The sequence below is a fragment of the Carex rostrata genome, chromosome 26 (genome assembly GCF_964058835.1).
Source record: "Carex rostrata chromosome 26, lpCarRost1.2, whole genome shotgun sequence".
NCBI classification, from domain to species: Eukaryota; Viridiplantae; Streptophyta; class Magnoliopsida; order Poales; family Cyperaceae; genus Carex; species Carex rostrata.
In genome coordinates this window covers 2,490,782-2,510,112 of record NC_135943.1, presented here as the reverse complement: position 1 = coordinate 2,510,112, position 19,331 = coordinate 2,490,782, and the positions used below count along the sequence as shown (strand labels likewise).

Genomic DNA, 19,331 nt, shown 5'->3' with positions numbered 1-19,331 from the left:
CGAATCTCAAAACGAACCCTTATATCTACATAGACACCGAATTTTAATCGCTCGGCTGGAAGCTCATTGTAGTTAGTCAGGTACCCGGGAGCTTCAAAACAAAGTGTAATGGGCCTTTGGGGCCCCCGGAGAATTGTCCTCACTTTTTGCGGGAGAGAACTTTATTCATGAGTTTGATTACTCATTTTAACCTATCTAACACCAACTCTAAAACCTATCAAATTGACTTCGAAAGATTAATCCAAACTGTTCAAACCGATCTACTTCATTAGTTATGCATTTACATGCAAAATTTATCATTTTTCGAATTTATTTAGTATTAAGTCAAGCGGTCAAATATGTGAGTTTTTAAGTTAATTTTAATACATTTATTTTTTCAATATTTTTACCGCTTAATTTGATACTAAAATAACTCGAAAATATAAAAAATTTGTAAGTAAACGCATCACTCATAATGTAAATTGGTTTGAACAGTTTGGATTAATCTTTCGAAGTCGATTTGATAGGTTTTAGAGTTTGTGTTATATAGGCTAAAATAGCACTGATGTTATATTGGCCAAACTCTTTATCATTAGTTAGCTCTATTTGTTAGTCTCTAATCTGAGGGAGGCTGTGGACCTGTGGTAGTATGCACAGTGTAAATTAGTCTTTATTATGAATCAAGAGGAGGGTTCAAATGCCTCCATGTTTTTGTGCCTCCATCATGCCTCCATCTCTCTCCATCATTTTCAAAGTTCAAACAGTCGATCCGAACCGCTCAACCTAACCTCCATACTAAAATATGTTTGGAGACCAAATTTTATATTTTTAGGAATTTTTTTACTATTTTTTTAGATAGGTAAAAAAATATTGTTTTTAGATGGTTCAGATTTACTGATTTTGTACCTATCTAAGAAAATAGTAAAGCAATTCCTAAAAATATAAAATTTGGTCTCCAAACATATTTTAGTATGGAGGTTAGGTTGAGCGGTTCGGATCGACTGTTTGAACTTTTAAAATGATGGAGAGAGATGGAGGCATGATGGAGGCACAAAAACATGGAGTTATTTGAACCCTCCTCATGAATCAATGTCGGCATTTCGAGTTTAAATAGTCGATATAAATTATTTAACATGATTGTCATGTGAAAAATGTACTTATAGATCGAATTCTATATTTTTTACAAAAAATTACTACTTTTAGGTAGAAAATTATAAAAAAATTCTAAATTTTTATTTACATGTATATTTTTATATGGAGATTATGTTATATGGTTCAGATTTAACTGTTATACTTTAAAATGAAAAATTAATTTATAATATAGACGAATAAAACTTAATTTTATGGTGCAATGAAAAACAAAACGAAACTGAAGATCATATTAACAAGTTTAATAAGTAAATTTAAAGCACTTCTACATTTTTTATGCATATGGATATTTATTTGCCGCACAAGAAAAAAAAAATCATATCATCAATATGATTGTACTTCAAATAGCACTCACATTTGCATTTGATTTTTTTTTATAAACTATAATTAGAGAAAAGATTTTTATGGAACCAACATGATTACTTTATTTTTATAAAAATCTTAAGAACTGAAATATCATTTCGATCACCATATTTTTTTTGAGACCGAGTTGCCATTTCAGTCAAAAAATAATAATTTGCATTAAGCATTCCAATTTTAATTCTGATTTGCGGTAGGAGATTAAATGATTAATGTAGGTTAGCATTCAAAACATTTATCATAGCTCTCTTTTGAAATATTGCCACCGTGAATAAATCGTAAATGCATTTTCCAAGAAAAATGAGCATATTTTAATTAAAATTATTTTTATAGCAAAGCTATAATCTATTAGAATAATTTTAAAAATGCACCACTCTCTGCACTCGTGATTTATTTTGCTACGAATGATTTTACAACTCCAGCTTGTTTTTCTTTCATTACATAACTGGAACCTTTTCTTCTAAAAAAAACGTGTAACATATGAGTGATAAAACGTGGTAAATTAAGCTTTTGATCTTGCAAAACATTAAAATATTTTTATGCACGAATTCGAACAATCACAATATGAGGTCAAAACATGATAGGCATTGTAGGCCCTGAAAACATTAACTGAAAATCTTTTTAGCTATCTAATTTGACACATTGTGGGATCCCGGGAAAAATACTTGAAATTTTTTAGCAATATTTTAGCATTGTACATGTCATGTCACCAATTGAATGTGCACTTTGAGGAAACTTATTTTCTTGTTACATAATTTTGTCATAGAAAAATAATTGAATAAATTAACTTCACAAATGATATATTTATTAACTCTTACTAGTTAGATTTAAAGATATATTAAGGTGATGTGCTGGTTGCTCAAACAGATATCTAGCTACCAAAATTCTGATTTAATTATCTGTATATGCATCAAACTCCCAAATTGAAAATCCACATTGGCACATTCATTCATATCTGTTAGAAAATTGTATGTTATCTTACTCATATCAAATGAATTCACATTCTTTTTAACTTTGGCACAAATCTCAAAGTCCAATAATATTGTCCCTGCAGTAGCTCGAATCTCAAACGAACTGAGAGTAAATATTAAACCGTAAAGTGAGAGAAATCTTTTGTAGTACCGGGCATAGTCACAAGATTCGCAAATTAAACCCGAATAATTTGTTTTTTTTGGTGATATCAAACTGAATGCCGAATTATTTGGTTGACTGAATTTTGACCAAAATAAAACTGAAAAATTCGTGAATTTTTCCCAAGACATTTTTTGTTTGGTTTTTTTTTTTGCTCTCTTGTAAGACTGAGATCTCTGATCTAAATAATTCTAAATTATTTTTCAATTATACCCGAATCATTCCCAAATCACGAATTTTTGACCTCGCCGAACCAAACCCGAATAATTCATTTGTCACTATGGTACCGGGAGATATTGATCCATATCAAATACCGGATACAAATTCTATACATACAGATAATATATATTATCTATTTATCTGATTCGTTTACACCTCTAAACACGAGTCATGTTGTGGTGATTTTATTTTGTTCAGGGATCTTATTTTATCAAGTTTGTTACTCATTGTCACCTAACACATGTAATGCCATGTTCTTTTTTCATAATTAACTATTTTAACCGTCGTATATGATTTGTCGCTGACTCATTTATTAATTTCTAACAAATGATAATCATTCCTTCATATTCGTCTTCAAATTTTCAACTAGTTGTGCACTTTTATCAATTAAACTTGTCTTGATTCATGGCGAAGATATTAAAAATTGATTGAACTCTAAACCTTAAAAATTGATCCATCTCTAAACCCATTTTTATGGTCGCTTTTGGTGGTCAATTTAATCGTTAGGTCAAAATACAAATTTTCAAAGCAATTGTATTTGTAAATTACATACAAACATCACTTGAAGTAAATCGGTTTCAACCGTTTAAATTTATTATTTGAAACTAATTTAATAAATTTTGAAGTTAAGCTCATTAAACAACTAAGTGACATTGATGAACTCAAGAACACCCTAATTCTACTCTTAATTGTTTGTCTAATAATTTGATAAATTCGTGTTACTTCATAGATACGGAGTAGGGGATTCGCACAGCTACAGGCTCAGTCAGTCAGTCACTTCCAGAATCCAGTCCAAGTCGAAGAACCGCTAGGTATACCTCCATGGCTTCTTCCCTCGGCCTCGGCTTCCCAGAATTCCCTGGCCTCCCTAATTTCTCTTTTCGGGGCTCCTCCTCTTCTCCACTTCTCGCTACCGCTGCTCTAGCGGCCGCGTCAGCATTGGGCCTCTCCCTGGCCTTCTCCTCCTTCACCCACTTCGTGCATCAAGATAACGTTTCTCACATCGGCTGGGCTTCTCTCTCCCTCGCAAATGCCAGCTGCTCTCCAGTTGAACGGAAGACTGGTGAGGTGTTTCCCGAGGAGGTCGATGGTGGAAGGCGGTTGCTTGGTGTCGGGGTTAGGAGGGCTAATATTCTTGGTCTCAAGTCAATTGATGTCTATGCCTTCGGTAATTGTTCTTTTCTTTTTGTTAAGCACCTTTTTTTTTTTTTACTGCTCATGGGATCAATACAATGTGGTCCTGAATTAAGCAATAGCATGGTTTCATCCAAATCAATCAATTATTATTGTTATGTGATAAATAGATGAAGAAATGGTGTTGATTTTTCTATTAATTGATTCTCATTTCTGCATATCCTTCAATCTTTGCAATGCATGTACATGTGTAGATGTAATTCTTAACTAAACCCTACATTAAACTCTGGTTAATTACATGAGTTGATGGTTGCTAAGTTGGTTTGTAATCTGTGGATAGGAGAGACACCAGCAGAAACTGAATACTGGTAAGAAATGTAATCAATGCCCTCAATTGTTGCCCGAACTGGAGACATCCATTTCCTGGTTAATGCAGAAACTGAGTACTAGTATGTGTTGTCTGATTTGCGTATAACACAAAGTTGTCATCTTCGAGTTTCTGAACAAAATTTGTGAACATGAGGACTAGTGATTAAGCCATCTCAAAGAAATTACAAAAATCATTTAGAAAAAAGGAATCGGTTTCTAATTAGGCCTGGTTCAGCTAGCGTTAGACAAAAAAATGACCCACACAGTTCATACACAATACATTAGACCTTACTGTTTATATTGGTAAACCCCTTAACAAACTTATCTTATGTAACTCTAACGGTGCACAATACGTACTGTATATAACTCTTTTGGATTTGTAGGGGCTTATGCTGACGACTGTGACATAAAGAAGCTTAATGAGAAATACAGTGTTGCCGCCTTGTCAGAGCTTAATGATAACAAGGAATTTACAGCTGATGTCTTAGAGAGCGATATTCCAATGACAGTTCGGCTTCAAATAGTGTATGGAAGACTTGGCATTCGTTCTGTTCGCAATTCTTTTGCGAAAAGTATCAGCACCAGGCTCCAGAAATTCAGTGCATCTGAGCCATCTGACATAGATCAATTGCTTCAGAAGTAAGTGTAAATAATGGTTATTGGAATTCATTGCCTTTAAATTAGGACTCGTTTCTGTCAACTTGGTAATTTGGTATTGAGATTTTTTACTTGACAGGTTTGTCTCCTTCTTTAAAGATGAACAGAAACTACCAAAGGGTTCCGTAATTGAACTTTCAAGGGAAGAAGGATATGTTCTTCGAACAAGAAGTAGGTCCTTTCAGATCATCTTAAGTCAATCTCTTTTTTTCAACTTTATTAATATGAGGAATAAAATATCTCCAGCCCTTATGTACGCCTTTACTTCTAAATGTAAACCAATTGTTTGGCGGTCAATACTGATAGTCCAACTATAGCAATCCATTTATCATTTATGCAATGATTTTATGCTTATCATTTGATAACATGAATCAGTGTGTAAACATAAAAGGTTTTGGAAGAAAAATGAGGAATTGACTTGTACTACCTGGTACAGATGTGTACTGCTCGGTACAAACTGGATGGTGTCACGTCTCACACATTAGATAACAAATGTAGCTCTCATTGACAGCTTAAGTTTATTTTGCCATCCGCAAGCATTGACCATAATTATACTTTGCCGAAAACTTTTGTGTGTGTGTGTGTGTGTGTGTGTCTGTTGTGTGCAGTTGATGGAAATGAGGTGGGACAAATACAAAGCAAGCTCCTGTGCAAGTCGATCTTGGATCTGTACTTTGGCGAAGATCCATTGGATAAGAGTGCAAAAGAAGAGATTCAACTCAACTTGGCAAGCAGACTGAAAACAGCTTGATGGATGTCAAGACAAAGAATTTAGATTTGAGGGAACCAATTTCTTTTCTTTCCATTTCAAGTGCTAAATACCACGGAGGTTGAGGTTTGCAAACGCTTCTTTTTGAGCTTTGGTTGCTTGGCTCATTTTTGTATGATAAGCGAGTATCACTTTATATAATATTGTCTGTTCTTTGAAATTTCTAATTCTGGATTCAGTTTATTATTTTAATTGTTCTCTGGATTCATTTGAACTCTAAAAAGGCCACTATATTTTACTTTATCTTTACCTTCATTCAGATTTTCCTTTTAGTTTTATATTTAGTTTTTTTTTTTTAGTAAAGGTTGGAGATCAAGCCATCTAACTATTTATTATCTATAGATTGCCTGTTTCGAACAAATGGGAGTGTATTACCTTTGGCACATCTTAAATGAGAGCCAGCAAAAATTTCGGAAGAAGTATGGATTTTCAATAAAATAGTTCAGTTCTTGGAATAGCATTGCTATTTTGTCGGAATAGCGAACAGAGTTCCCTTTGAATTAGCATAATTCCAAATGATATGATTCACAAAATTCCGAATACATTATTGACTATCCAAAATGTACCCGTATAATGTGTCAAAGATGAAACATTGGAAAGTACAAAAACTTAAATTTGCTCATACTTTTTATACATCATACCTCATACTTTATATTTTTATTTTCAAAATTTAAATTATCAATCCGAACTGTTCAACACGATATCCAAACTATAATATGGTCGGGGATGAAACTTTATAATTTTGGATTTTTTTACTATTTTTTAAGATGGGTAGAAAATCACTGTTTTTTAACGGTCTCAAAACAATAATTTTGTACTTATCTTAAAATATAGTAAAAAAAATTTAAAGATTCTAAAATTTTATCCCCAAATACATTTTAGTATAAATATCATATTAAGCGGTTCAGATCAACAATTTAGTTTTTAAAAACGAAGATATAAAATATGAGGTATGATGAGATATGAAAAACATGAGCTATTTTGAATCCTCTTATTTATTTGGGCAATTGGAATTTTGGATTCCACGGAGAAGTTTGACTCTAGGCATGTTTTCTCTCTGGTATTCTGAGGGCTCATTTTTGAACATTCAGGGCACAAAATTTTTTTTTTTTATAGTTGTGCCTCTTTTGTCCTGAATTAATACTTTCCAAATTGTTTTGTTCAACTTACTGATTTTTATATGAAGGAATGTATTTAATGATAACAATAAAATAGATGGCAAGCTGCTTAAAAGAGGACCTTCATCTATTTATGGAAATTACTATTGACAAATATAAATATTTTTACAGAGCATTCACTCACATATGTTGAATAAATGTAATATTGAAAAGTAACAAAGTAATATCAAATAATGCACATAAGATAATTGAGTTTTCAAATTATTATTCATGTTATATCTGTTGGTGTTGGGAATTACTTATCCGTTTGACTGGATTTGTAAAACATACATAATTACATTTTACAGTTTTTCTTTTTGAGTATTTGTGCAGGTTCATGACAAGTGAAGGATCAGTAATTATACATCAATGATGAATTAATTAACTGCAATACAACATCAAAGATGTAATCATGAAGCACAAGACACTGGACAACAAAGCATTAACTCAAGATTAAGGATAACGTATATGTAAGATTAGTAAAATAAGCTTGAAATTGACCTAAGTGAGACCTATCGTTGTCACGATTCAGTGACCGTGATAATGGAATAAATAAATCATGTACATCCCGTGACGCATAAAATAGGTTTTAGCGTCACCGAACACTAACCCTTCCAGAGGATTTTCGTGGTGGGTACCGTGGTCACGGTCAATGACCGTTATCAACAGTGACCACCGTTATACTCCAAACCGCTCAAATTAACCTACCGTTCCCCTGTACCGTTGCAACGGTCAGCACCACTTATTTTCTCATTTAAACACATCAAAACATTTTATTTAAATAAGAAGAAGAGCATGTAAAAATATAAGTTATCTGATCAGATAGAATGATGAGATAAACACAATCAGTATATTTTACATGCTTATTTTCTCCTTTAAACACATCAAAACTTTTTATTTAAATAAGCAAATGTGCATGTGAAAATATAAGTTTTTCGATCAGATTGAATAATGAGATAAACATAATCAGACAATTAAGAGTACAGATGATATGACATGAATAATAAATTTGAAAACTCAATTCTCTTATGTACTTTATTACTTTTATTAAATATCACATTTAACATCATGTGAGTGGATGCTCTATAAAAGTATACTAGTATCATACCCGTGCATTGCAACGGGGACATATTATAAGAAACAAATATATCAATGAAAATAATAATTATCTAAAAATTAAGACACATGTTAATAGAAAATTTATATGATTCTGTATTTTTAATTAACTTTAATCGTGATCTCTGATAACAATTTGATGATGTGATGATTCTTTATTTTTAAGTACCAATGATATCAAATAAAAGCTTGATTCGAATCTAATATCAAATATCATACAACAATTCAATATCGACATATAATATGATATCAAAAAACATAAATAAAAAGTGTTATCGTATGTATCTATAGGATATATATATACACACACGTATTATAATAGAAATATATATTCACACACATGTTCCAATTTATATTCTTCTTTGTTTTCAATTTATATTATTCTTCTTCTTTGTTTTCAATTTAGAATATACACGCACACACATTGATATATGAGGAGGGTTCAAATGCCTCCATTTTTTGTGCCTCCATCATGCCTCCATTTTTTTAAACTTTAATAATTCAAAATTTTAAACTTAAAAGTCAAAATAAAACCGTTGGATATGATCTACATCATTTTATCTATGTACATGTAAAAAATCATGGCATTTCAATTTTATTTTGGTTGTCATCAAGAGCTTGTAAAAAACATACTAATGTGGATAATTTTTAGACGTTGAATTTTCAACTTATTGATGCACATAAAAACAAAATAAAAATGTGATAATTTTTTATGAGCACATAGATAAAATAACATAGATCACATCTAACAGTTTTATTTTGACTTTTAAGTTTTAAATTTTGAATTATTAAAGTTTAGAAAAATGGAGCTATGATGGAGGCACAAAAAATGGAGGCATTTGAACCCTCCTCTGTATATATTATATATTAGAAATATATTTCAAATTGTCCACACCAATATGTATAGAAACAAAGAAAGGGAAATAAGGAAATAAAAAAAAATGATTTCCATTGTGATCCGTATAGAAACAAAAAAGAGGTAAGAAAACAAAGAAATAAGAAAGCGGAAGGTGGAGTCTTCTCAATTGAAGAGAAAAAAATATGGAAACAAAGAAATAAGGAAACAGATAAATATATCGCTAAATTTCAGAATTTGTTCAATTTTAATTATAACGTATCGTGTGGCAGCACATGTAGTGAGTATATTTTTAACTAAATTTAGATTTCTATACATAAAACATATGCATTTAATCAAAAGAAGACAAATTATGTAATTGGAGGGCTGAGATCAAATCCGAAGTTTTATCTTTCAATCGTAGCCGTTGGCGGATCGGACACCCAACATGCTTAATAATAGAATGGATAAATGGAGATACATTTGTCAATAGTAATTTCTTTAAAATGACGCAGGTACTCCTTTTAAAACAGCTTGCCATCTATTCTATTGTTCTCATTAAACACTTTTCTTTATACAAATCATTAACTTTAACAAAACAATTGGGAAAGTATTAACTATGGGCAAAAGCGGTATAACTATGAAAAAAAAGTTATGTGCCCTCAATATTCAAAAGTGAGCCCTCAGAATAAATTTAGGCCTACTAAGGCCCATTGGACCGGACCCAAATCTGTCTATTTAAGGTTTAGGTATATCCTTTGTAGAATCTAAAAAATTTAGGTATATCCATTCTAGAATTCCTATCCGGAAAAAAATGCGGGTGAGCCGGTGAGGTGAGGTGGGATGCAACTCAAATCATGCAAGTTGGGTTACAGGAAAAGGGCTAGAATTCCTATCGTCTGCATTAACTTAAAAAAATTGACTCTATTTAAAATAGCTGACATATGTTAACTCAAAAGATAACCTTTGAGTTAATGCAGACGATGGACATGGCGTGACGGTAACACCAACAGCATCATCTTTCTCATCGGAGATATAAAAATTTAAATTGCAAGGACTGGGATGGGAAATAAAAATTTAAAGAGGATGTATGTCTAGTTGTCTACTGCCCGCATTGTACTAAAAAAAAGTTCGTAAAAGGACAAAAGATTTCTCTCAAAGAAAAAAAAGGACAAAAGATGATGAAAAAAGAGAGGAAAGAATAATGTGGCCATGTGGGTTCAACGGTTCCGCCTCTTCAGATCTGATGTGCTAAACAACCTAACGATCAAAGTGTCCTATAAAACTGAATTTGTCGTTACGGGTACCGCACCAAAATCCGTGTAGCAAGTATCTGACAAATGGTGAACGTAACTACAAAATAACTGTGTTGGATCCGTTTTCAATGACTCGGTTTATTTTAATTAATATCTGCTCTGCCACAGTGGATTCGGGTTTGTGTCTGATCCTTCAGCGCTGTCCCGCCTGCCAGATCAGTAATTCAGTATTACAGTATACCTACCTATCCAACTTTCGAGGAAATATTAACTTGGGAAGTTTTATTCTGTATTAATATTTTTAATACTATCGTTTGCACATTCGCGTCGTGCCCCATACTCCCATAGTGTTGTTTTCCTGTACGCATTCGGGACCAAAATTTCAATTTAAAGGTATCCAAAGCAGATCATTAGTAAAAAATAATTTAAAATTAAGCTCGTTATGTGCGTACCGGGAAGTACCTGAACTGTTATTGATGAATTAGGTTTTTCAAAGGTTTAAATAGCGTTTATAGTATCATAGCGAAATGGCTAAAAAAATAGTGCTATATTCAAATAGCGTCGATAGTGTCATAGTTTTTATGGTCCAGAAACGCTATAGCGCGTTATTTAGAACCTTAGATTTTTTTTTAGCTGTTTTTAATTTAGCATGAAAATACGCTGCATAATGTAATGGACCTAATGGTGCATCAAAATATATTATGACATTATATTTTGATTTGATTTGAATGGTGTATATTTTTTATTTTTAAAGTAACTATATTATAATTTTTTAACTACATAGTTGTACATGGTTTTTTTTTTTTTGGAAAAAATAGACTTATTAAATATTAAATAAAGGAGTCATGTATTTTAAAATATACATTCATCGTGATAATGATTACAAGATAATAATACAATAATCTATATAGCTCAATTATTACTATATTTTGGGTCCACTAAAGGGCAAAGAGAATTCTATTTACTACAATGTTAGTATTAAGAACAATAATTTTAAAATTTAACTGAATTGCATGTTGATAATTGTGTTTTTTTTAAGGTGAGGTGGCCGCGTGTTGATAATTGTTATCAAAGTAATCATTGTTTGTCCTCTTATATTAATTTGCATATGACATCTGCTTAACCAATAATATATGTCAACAATAATTATAATATAAATAAAAATATAAGAAGAGTTGATATATTGAATGAAATATCTAATTAAAAATTCACAACAATACAACTTCAACTAAAATTCTTCATAAATAAGTACTTTAAGATGCAATCCCTTACCTCTAACCACTTTTGAGCAGATATTAATAAATGAGGGATCCAATTACATCTTTTTTGGTAACACCGGATTACACTCTATATTTTTAAAGTTCAAATAGTCGATCCAAGCCATTCAACATGATGAATATGTTAAAATGTGCTTGCAGATCAAATTTTATATTTTTTTGAATTTTTTTACTATTTATTAAGATGGGTACAAAAATTCAATGGTCTAAATATAGCGATTTTGTTAAATACTTAATAAATAGTAAAAAAGTTTCAAAAAATGTAAAATTTGATTTGCAAGGGCATTTTAACATATCCATCATGTTGAACGGTTTGGATCGATTATTTGAACTTTAAAAACTTTGAAAATCGAGAGTGTAATTCGGTGTCACCAAAAAAAGTGTAATTGAATCTCTCCTCCTAATAAATATATGAACTTGTAATATTTTTACTCAAAAAATCCATCCATATTCATCAGCACCAGTGCAACACGTAAACAAAATCAGATTTTAGACTTTAATATTGGATACAAGCCAATCCAACAGCTGGACAGCATCTCGTGTACGTTTTCGAGTACCCATAACTCCTAATCAAAGCAACAATTTATTTATTTATTTATCTATTTATATTGATCCTCTCCAAATAGGCAAATAGTATCCTTAATTTATAATTTATTACTAAAAACTCTTCCACAACAAAAGCGCCAAGGAATCCCTTTGTTTTACTCCACCTTTCTTTTCTTTTTCCCTCGTCATCCGAGGCGAACCGATAAAACGGGAAATATAAACGCTGCGCCTCTCTGCGTTGCGACAAGCCTCTCCACTAATCTCGTGAGGCGTTTTGATTCAGTTACGAAACCCTAAAAAGAAAACGCCATTATTCCCTCCTGATTTCTAGTATCAGGCACGAATTTTACCACATCCGTCTTCCTTGTTTTCTAAAAACTTCCTTCTAGTCAGATCTGATCCCTCTTATGCCGTTCCCAGAACGAATCTGAGGTTTCTGCGATGGGGCGAAGGAAATCGAAGCTGTACCGCAAGCCTTCGAGTCGGGATTTGGTGGATGAGGATCCTTCAATCTGGGGTTAGTTCGATTTTTTCTTGTTTTTTCTCTCTTTATTGAATGATTGCCTGATTTAAATCCGAGTTTTTTTGGTCCAATTTTTCTGAATTTTTTTATGAAAAGCGACACAGCGGTAGTTTGAATGTGGATATGGACTTGTCATGGTTTAGGTTTTTCGTTTGACATTTTATGCCTTTTTATGAGGTCAGTTAAATTATTATTTTATTTAAAATATAATGGCAAATTTTGAAAGTCAGTAGAAGAAAAAAATGATCAGAGCTCGAATTTCATTGGATAAGATTATTCATCTTAAACATCTTAATCCCACAAAATAGTGGGCCCCTCAATTATTACCTCCCAGCTCAATCCACTTGCAATTTGGATTCCGATCGTTAGAGAAAATGGCTTATTAAATGCATTTCTAATTGGTTATTGTGTGGTTCTACATATTATGAATTTTTTTAATTATCTGGTTATTTGCTGTTAACATCATGATATTGTTTCTTTAAGAAAAAGGAATGAAAATTAGGGATAAAAAATTGGAAACTGTTAATACACGTTTTATTTTGTTGATCTCGGAGTGGTCTTTGTTGCCTGCTGTCTACTGATTGGAATCTAACTTAATTTTGAATGTTATATGTTAATTAATAAACAATAAAATTAATTGAATTTTGTATTCAGATATAGGGTGTCTTCCTACTTTTGTATTTTCTTCTAAAACTAGTTAATTGCTTATTATTTGTTTATGCTATGTATCCTTAAAACCAGTAGTATGTGAAATGTAATACACATTTATTCTCATCGTGTCTTTGCGGTCATTGTCTTTTTACTACCTTGTCAGCTGTTTTCCTTGTAGAATCGGACCTAGTCAATTATTTCATACAACAAACTAACAATTCTTACTTCTAGAAAAGCATAAAAATATCCAAAATTTTCAGATGATCAATCAAAGGCAGTACTCAACAATATTAATGCTAACATGTGTTTCTTATCCTAAATTATTAAATTTATTCTGTGCAGATCTCCGTACTAAACAGCGCTCTGATCGGGAGAACTTGACACTAGCAACTCATCCCATCAAAACATTCTATTTATTCATACTTGCCACAGCGGAATATTTGAAGGGCTCGTCTCTTTATATCCTTAAGCATCTCGGCTTGTTGGTTTTCTTAACTGTCCTGGTTGTGGCTGGTGGTGCTGCTCTCTTGTTGATTGATGGACCCCATGAAAAGGTAAGCTGTTTTCCTTAGTCCATTTTTTTTTTATTTACTTCATTGCATGGCTTAATTCAAGAAATGTGGTAAGCCAGAATTATTTTCTCATTCCCATCAGTGTGTTATTTTCAATTGTAATTTGCGGTTCTAAATGCCAGAGATCTTCATTAGGTAGTCGCATTTATAGAAGGTTGTGAAATTAATTTATACTACTCAGTTCCTTAACAAACACTGCGGAGGATTGTGAAAGCTTACGTGTATGATTATTTTGGTACATCAGCTCAAATTAAACTTTTTTTAAATTATTGACTACTTGTATTTTCTTCAAATAACAGCTTGTGAAAGAAGTTGTTAGATATGCCAGTTTCTGCTTATGGTGGGTAGCCTTGGGTGTGGCATCATCCATTGGTCTAGGTATGCTTCTTTTTTAGTCTTATAGTTCTATGGTTCCTACTTGTACTACTGTCCTTATGTATGGTGATGTTTAATTTCTTTACTCGCATCTGAAATTCTGAATCCTTGCATTGAAAGGGTATATCTTGAATGCTGATGTTTTACCAAGGTTGGAAAATTCAACTTCCAAAATAATTGGATTAACTCGAAATTTCAAAACTCAAATTTTCAAAATATTATATTAACAATATTACATGTAGCGTGTCATAATCAGGGCTAAACTTCAAAAAGAATGAGCAACAAAATTACTCAAGAATAGCATTCATGGCATTATTTCTGTATGTCACAGTATTAGCATTAATCAGGCTGTATGATTCCTCTCTTCTCAGGATCTGGTTTGCACACATTTGTTCTGTACTTGGGGCCCCACATTGCCTTTTTCACAATCAAAGCTTTGCAATGCGGCCGGGTTGACCTTAAAACCGCCCCATATGACACCATACAGCTTAAATCAGCTCCTTCTTGGCTTGAGAAGGATTGCTCAGATTTTGGGCCTCCAGTGTTTACATTTCTACCTGATTCGTTGGTTAAGATACCGCTTAGCAAAATATTACCTCAGGTTCAACTTGAAGCTGTTCTGTGGGGCCTTGGTACCGCACTCGGTGAACTGCCTCCATATTTTATTTCAAGAGCGGGTATCTTTTTTCACATTCACCAACATGAAAATTCTCAGATATCATGTTTAAGGTTGCAAAGAAACCACACGGGCGGGTGCAGAAATTTTTTAATGGGGGTTTAGTATTTATTAATTGGGGATTGTATGGTATTTAATTTAATTCTACTTGTCATTTTATAAGTATGGGGGGTCAAAATAGAGATCTTATGCATAATATATGGGCCATCTGGGGGTCAGATTTGATATATATTTAGTTCTCAAATTACAATAGAAAATCAATACAAATAACCAAATTTTCAAAAATATGGGGATCAATGTGAATCCACCCCTGTAACCACATGTGTCTGTTATATACTCTTTTTTTGGTCTCTTTTGGTAAACAAACCTGAGCTTCACATAACCTTAAGCCTTGTTGTTTTTCTGTCCACTAATAAGGGAGAATGGAGGGTAGTTTTGGTATTTTCTGAGGGAATTATGAGATGAGGGGCAATGCTGATTTTTCCATGTCTTGTATAAATATCTAGGCGTGTTAGATATTTCTTGTTTTGCATGTGGGGATATAATAGTGTAAGATGTTTTCAAGGTTCTGTCGGGTAGATTTGAATTACCATACAATTTAATGTCATGTGGGACATGAATGGAAGCTGACATCTGTCTTCTTCTTTTCTTAAATTTTAGCAAGTTTGTCGGGAAGTAAAATAGAGGCAATGGAGGAGTTTGACGTGAGTTCTTCTAAAGAGGGATCGGGCCTATCTGCAAAGCTGGATCAAGCCAAACGGTGGCTTTTTTCACACGCTCAACACCTGAACTTCTTCACAATTTTAATACTTGCTTCGGTTAGCACATGCAACATCTTTTTTTTAACAGGATACTTTTTTTGAACGCTTAAGTAGCAATTTAATTGTTTTTATTTTTGGTTCACAGGTGCCGAATCCTCTATTTGACCTTGCGGGAATAATGTGTGGGCAGTTTGGCATCCCCTTTTGGAAGTTTTTTTTCGCTACCATGATTGGAAAGGCTATTATTAAGACCCACATTCAGGTTAGAATCATACAGGGGTGAACTGACCCTAGTTTATGCCCCGAGTTAACCATTATCTTAATGGAGCCTTGGTAAAACATACAAGCAAAGTTATTTAATAACCCAGTGCACAGTGCAATAACTTGTTTCTTTTTTCCTTGGTTTTTTCGTGCAGACTGTATTCATAATAGCCCTAGTAAATAACCAATTGTTGGAGCTAGTGGAGAAGAGGCTTATTTGGGTCCTTGGTCACATCCCTGGTATGGATAATGTGCTTCCTAAAATGATGACTAAGCTTCACTCAGTAAAAGAGAAATATTTGTCAGCTCCAGTTCCTTCTTCAGTTTCACCTACACAAAAGGTAGGTATTACTTGGAATGTATTTCTGAATTCTATGTTGTTCTTTTGACTTGATCCTGTGTTGGTTGTTTGTGCCGTTCTTATAATAAAAAGTGGGGCTTTGAAGCTGATAATATACTAGAGACATGATGCGTTTCACAAACAAAAGAGGGCTAATCTTTTTATGGAAGAATGAGTGAGGCTATGATACTATGCACAGTGCACATTGGTCCGTACTATGGATCACTATCTCTGTTTACAAAGTTTAAATAGTCGATCTGAACCATTCAACATGATCATCATATGAAAATGTACTAGTATATCAAAATTATATTTTTAGGATTTTTTTACTATTTTTTTAAATAGTTAGAAAATCACTTGATTTAAACATTCTAGACCATCCAAAAGTAGTTATTTTCAACCTATCTAAAAAAATAGTAAAAAAAATTCTAAAAATTGTAAAATTTAGTCTACAATTCAATTTTCATACGGAGATCATATAGAATGGTTCAAATAGACTGTTTAAAAGTACTTGGTCCGCTATGCCTGGTATCATAGCCACTCAAGGAAAAATTGTTGAATTGGCACATAAGATGAAGGTAGTATATAGCATCTTTGTGAGATAAACTAGATATTTTCAATCATGGAAAATGGTGTCAAATTGAAAGAGCTCTTGTTAATGTTGTACACCTTTTTTGACTGGTTGTATAATCATCTCTTTTATTATTAGAATTTGAAAACCTGTAAAGCTGAAATAGGATTTGTTTTCTCTTATGGCAGGGAAAGCAGTGGAAATTCTCATTAAGTATGGTATGGAATACGATTGTATGGCTAATGCTCGTCAATTTCTTCGCTAAAATTGTGACATCTACAGCTCAAAATTACCTAAAGAAGCAACAGGAATTGGAACTTAACAAGAAGAAGCTATCCTCTTCTAAAAACAATGCAAGTTTCAAGGCCAACGGTACAGCCAACGGTACAACCTACACATAACAATCTCAGGGTTTGCTCCCAATATAAACAATCTCTGGTCTGCTCTGAGACCCAAAAAAGAACTATCTAACGACTAGGATATTTGAAAACATTTAAAAGAAAGGAAATTGAAAAACGCTAGGGTTTGCTTTTCCATCAATTCTTATGTACAGGGAACTAGTTGGGGTTCGCAGCTGTTTTGGTGCTGCCAGAGCCCTTACCTGTTCCTTTGAAGAACAATAGATTTATCAATATTTTATTATGAACCAAGCTAGTATTAACTTTGACATCCAGGTATATTATTCAGGTGGGTTAAATTAGTGCCATACTTTATTTATATCATGTATTGTCTCAGACCGATGTGCTTTATTGGTATTAAAGGTTATTTTCGGTTGTAAAGATACACGAGTTAAGCATTAACGCTCTGTTTTATCTAGAGATGTTGAATTCCAGTGCTCTTTGATGGTTCACCGAATTCACAACTTTTCATTTTTTTATTGCAAGGCCAGAGCGTAACAAGGTGATAAAATTATAAATATAGTTTTTGCTGCAACTCATATTGAGTCTTTTTAGGCAAATAAAGTGTCTTTCATTGGCGTTAAGTATAATTTTATAAAAAAAAACACACACACACATTGCGAGTCATGAGTGAATAAATGATTCGAGTTTAATTTCATCAGAGAGATTTGTGAGATCTTCAAATCCTGTTGGATTAGTTTTAAAATTTTAATTTGAACTTGAACAGAGCATTTCGTTCCAAGTTTTAATTTATGGAGTTAATATGAGATTGAAATATTAGAAATTATTGAAAATATAAATATACTAAAATAATTTATTTTTCACTCTTTTAATCTTATGAAAACATATTCAAAGATTAAAAAAAATGTGAAATGCGTTCTTTTTGTTCAATTTTTTCAAGTAAATCTAGTTTGAACTCTTACGTTTGAAACCGATTCAATAAATATTAAAGTTAAGCTTAGGATTCTTCATTGAAGTTAAAGCTCATATTAGCTTTGGTCAAATGCTCTTTAATAACATTAGCTTTACTCATAAATCATAGCAACAATTACATCCAGTTTAAAATTTTAAATTAAAGCCATGCGCTGTCGAGATTGCCTATTTGCATTGGGCGGCAATTATTTATGCATCCCTTAATTCTAAATAAAGGAAACAGTGCTTTGGATTAGATATCCTTGTGATATTGTAGTACGATTTCCAATTATGGAACCAATTATATATATCATATTCATTTGCCCCTGTCCCAGTTGCTGTCCAAGGGGTCTAAACTCTAAACCCTAAACTGCACGCAATCCTTCTCTATCTCTCTCTCTCTCTATCTATCTATCTATCTATCTATCTATCTACCTATCTATGACCTATCACACAAACAAGCACATGGTTGTTTATTTCGTTTTGGAAAGAAATTCTTAATTACGACCCCCTGTTGTCTAACTTTTCTGAGAATTACGTTTTTGAACCTTGTTAAATTTGTCTTTACAAAGACACTGTTGTAAAAGTTAGGGTTGTTTACTTAATTTTGTCACGAAATGATAAAATTTATGATTAAAATATTTGAAAAGGCTAATTTCAATTATATTTTATGTGTAAATTTATTTTGGACACAGATAAATATTTTAATGCTAAAATTCTATGTAATTAAAAATAGAATGATAAGTCCTCTAAAATTTTTTACATAAAACAAAATTGCATGAACAACATAAAAAATATTGTATAAATTTATTTTGGACACAAATAAATATTTTTATTGCTAAAATTATATGTAATTAAAAATAGAATGATAAGTCATCTAAAAATTTCTACATAAAAACAAAAATTAATTGCATTAACAACATAGCGCTTTAGCAAAGAGACTTGCTACACCTACACGCTATACTACTAATCCAAACCGAACAATTTAGCATTGTTCTATATAGCGGATACTTTAACAATTATTTATTGCAAAAGGACAAAAAAATCTTTTATTTTTTCTTCTTCTCATTTTATTGCTCAGCAGTTTTCACAATTAGAAAATCGAGTTTATTAGTTAGTAACCGCCGCAGATTAGGTGCTTGTAGTATGCTAATAAGATTTTTTTTTTTTTTAATCTGTCGATTAAATTTCTCATTTTTTTTAAAATGTTATATGAATTCCGTGTCAATTTCTACCAATCTCTAGACGCAAAGAAACAAAAATCAAGGCTGTTAGAACCATTATGATTTTTGGTGTCGGAAAATACCCAATATTGTGTTAACTCGTACAATTCGTAT

The 19,331-nt window shown here is 32.3% G+C and overlaps 2 protein-coding genes across 2 annotated transcripts; both read left to right on the top strand.

Annotated features, from left to right (window-relative positions):
• Positions 1–3,563: 3,563 nt before the first annotated feature.
• On the top strand, positions 3,564–5,990 carry LOC144544605 (fatty-acid-binding protein 1-like). Its single transcript, XM_078293146.1, has 4 exons — positions 3,564–4,006; positions 4,725–4,980; positions 5,078–5,169; positions 5,607–5,990. Exons 1-4 carry the CDS (start codon positions 3,661–3,663, stop codon positions 5,747–5,749), a joined length of 837 nt encoding a protein of 278 aa, XP_078149272.1. The 5' UTR covers positions 3,564–3,660; the 3' UTR covers positions 5,750–5,990.
• A 6,079-nt stretch (positions 5,991–12,069) lies between these two features.
• On the top strand, positions 12,070–17,498 carry LOC144544211 (vacuole membrane protein KMS1-like). Its single transcript, XM_078292627.1, has 8 exons — positions 12,070–12,471; positions 13,471–13,682; positions 14,000–14,078; positions 14,447–14,752; positions 15,412–15,569; positions 15,658–15,774; positions 15,929–16,114; positions 16,873–17,498. The coding sequence occupies exons 1-8, from the start codon at positions 12,396–12,398 to the stop codon at positions 17,083–17,085; spliced, it is 1,347 nt and encodes a 448-aa protein (XP_078148753.1). The 5' UTR covers positions 12,070–12,395; the 3' UTR covers positions 17,086–17,498.
• Positions 17,499–19,331: the final 1,833 nt, after the last annotated feature.

Coding starts and splice junctions, on each gene's coding strand:
- LOC144544211 (XM_078292627.1), top strand. CDS start 12,396: ATGGGGCGAAGGAAATCGAAGCTGTACCGCAAGCCTTCGAGTCGGGAT. Junction 13,683..13,999: donor TTGATGGACCCCATGAAAAG/GTAAGCTGTTTT, acceptor TTCAAATAACAG/CTTGTGAAAGAAGTTGTTAG. Junction 15,570..15,657: donor CAATTTTAATACTTGCTTCG/GTTAGCACATGC, acceptor TTTGGTTCACAG/GTGCCGAATCCTCTATTTGA.
- LOC144544605 (XM_078293146.1), top strand. CDS start 3,661: ATGGCTTCTTCCCTCGGCCTCGGCTTCCCAGAATTCCCTGGCCTCCCT. Junction 4,007..4,724: donor AATTGATGTCTATGCCTTCG/GTAATTGTTCTT, acceptor TTGGATTTGTAG/GGGCTTATGCTGACGACTGT. Junction 5,170..5,606: donor ATATGTTCTTCGAACAAGAA/GTAGGTCCTTTC, acceptor TGTTGTGTGCAG/TTGATGGAAATGAGGTGGGA.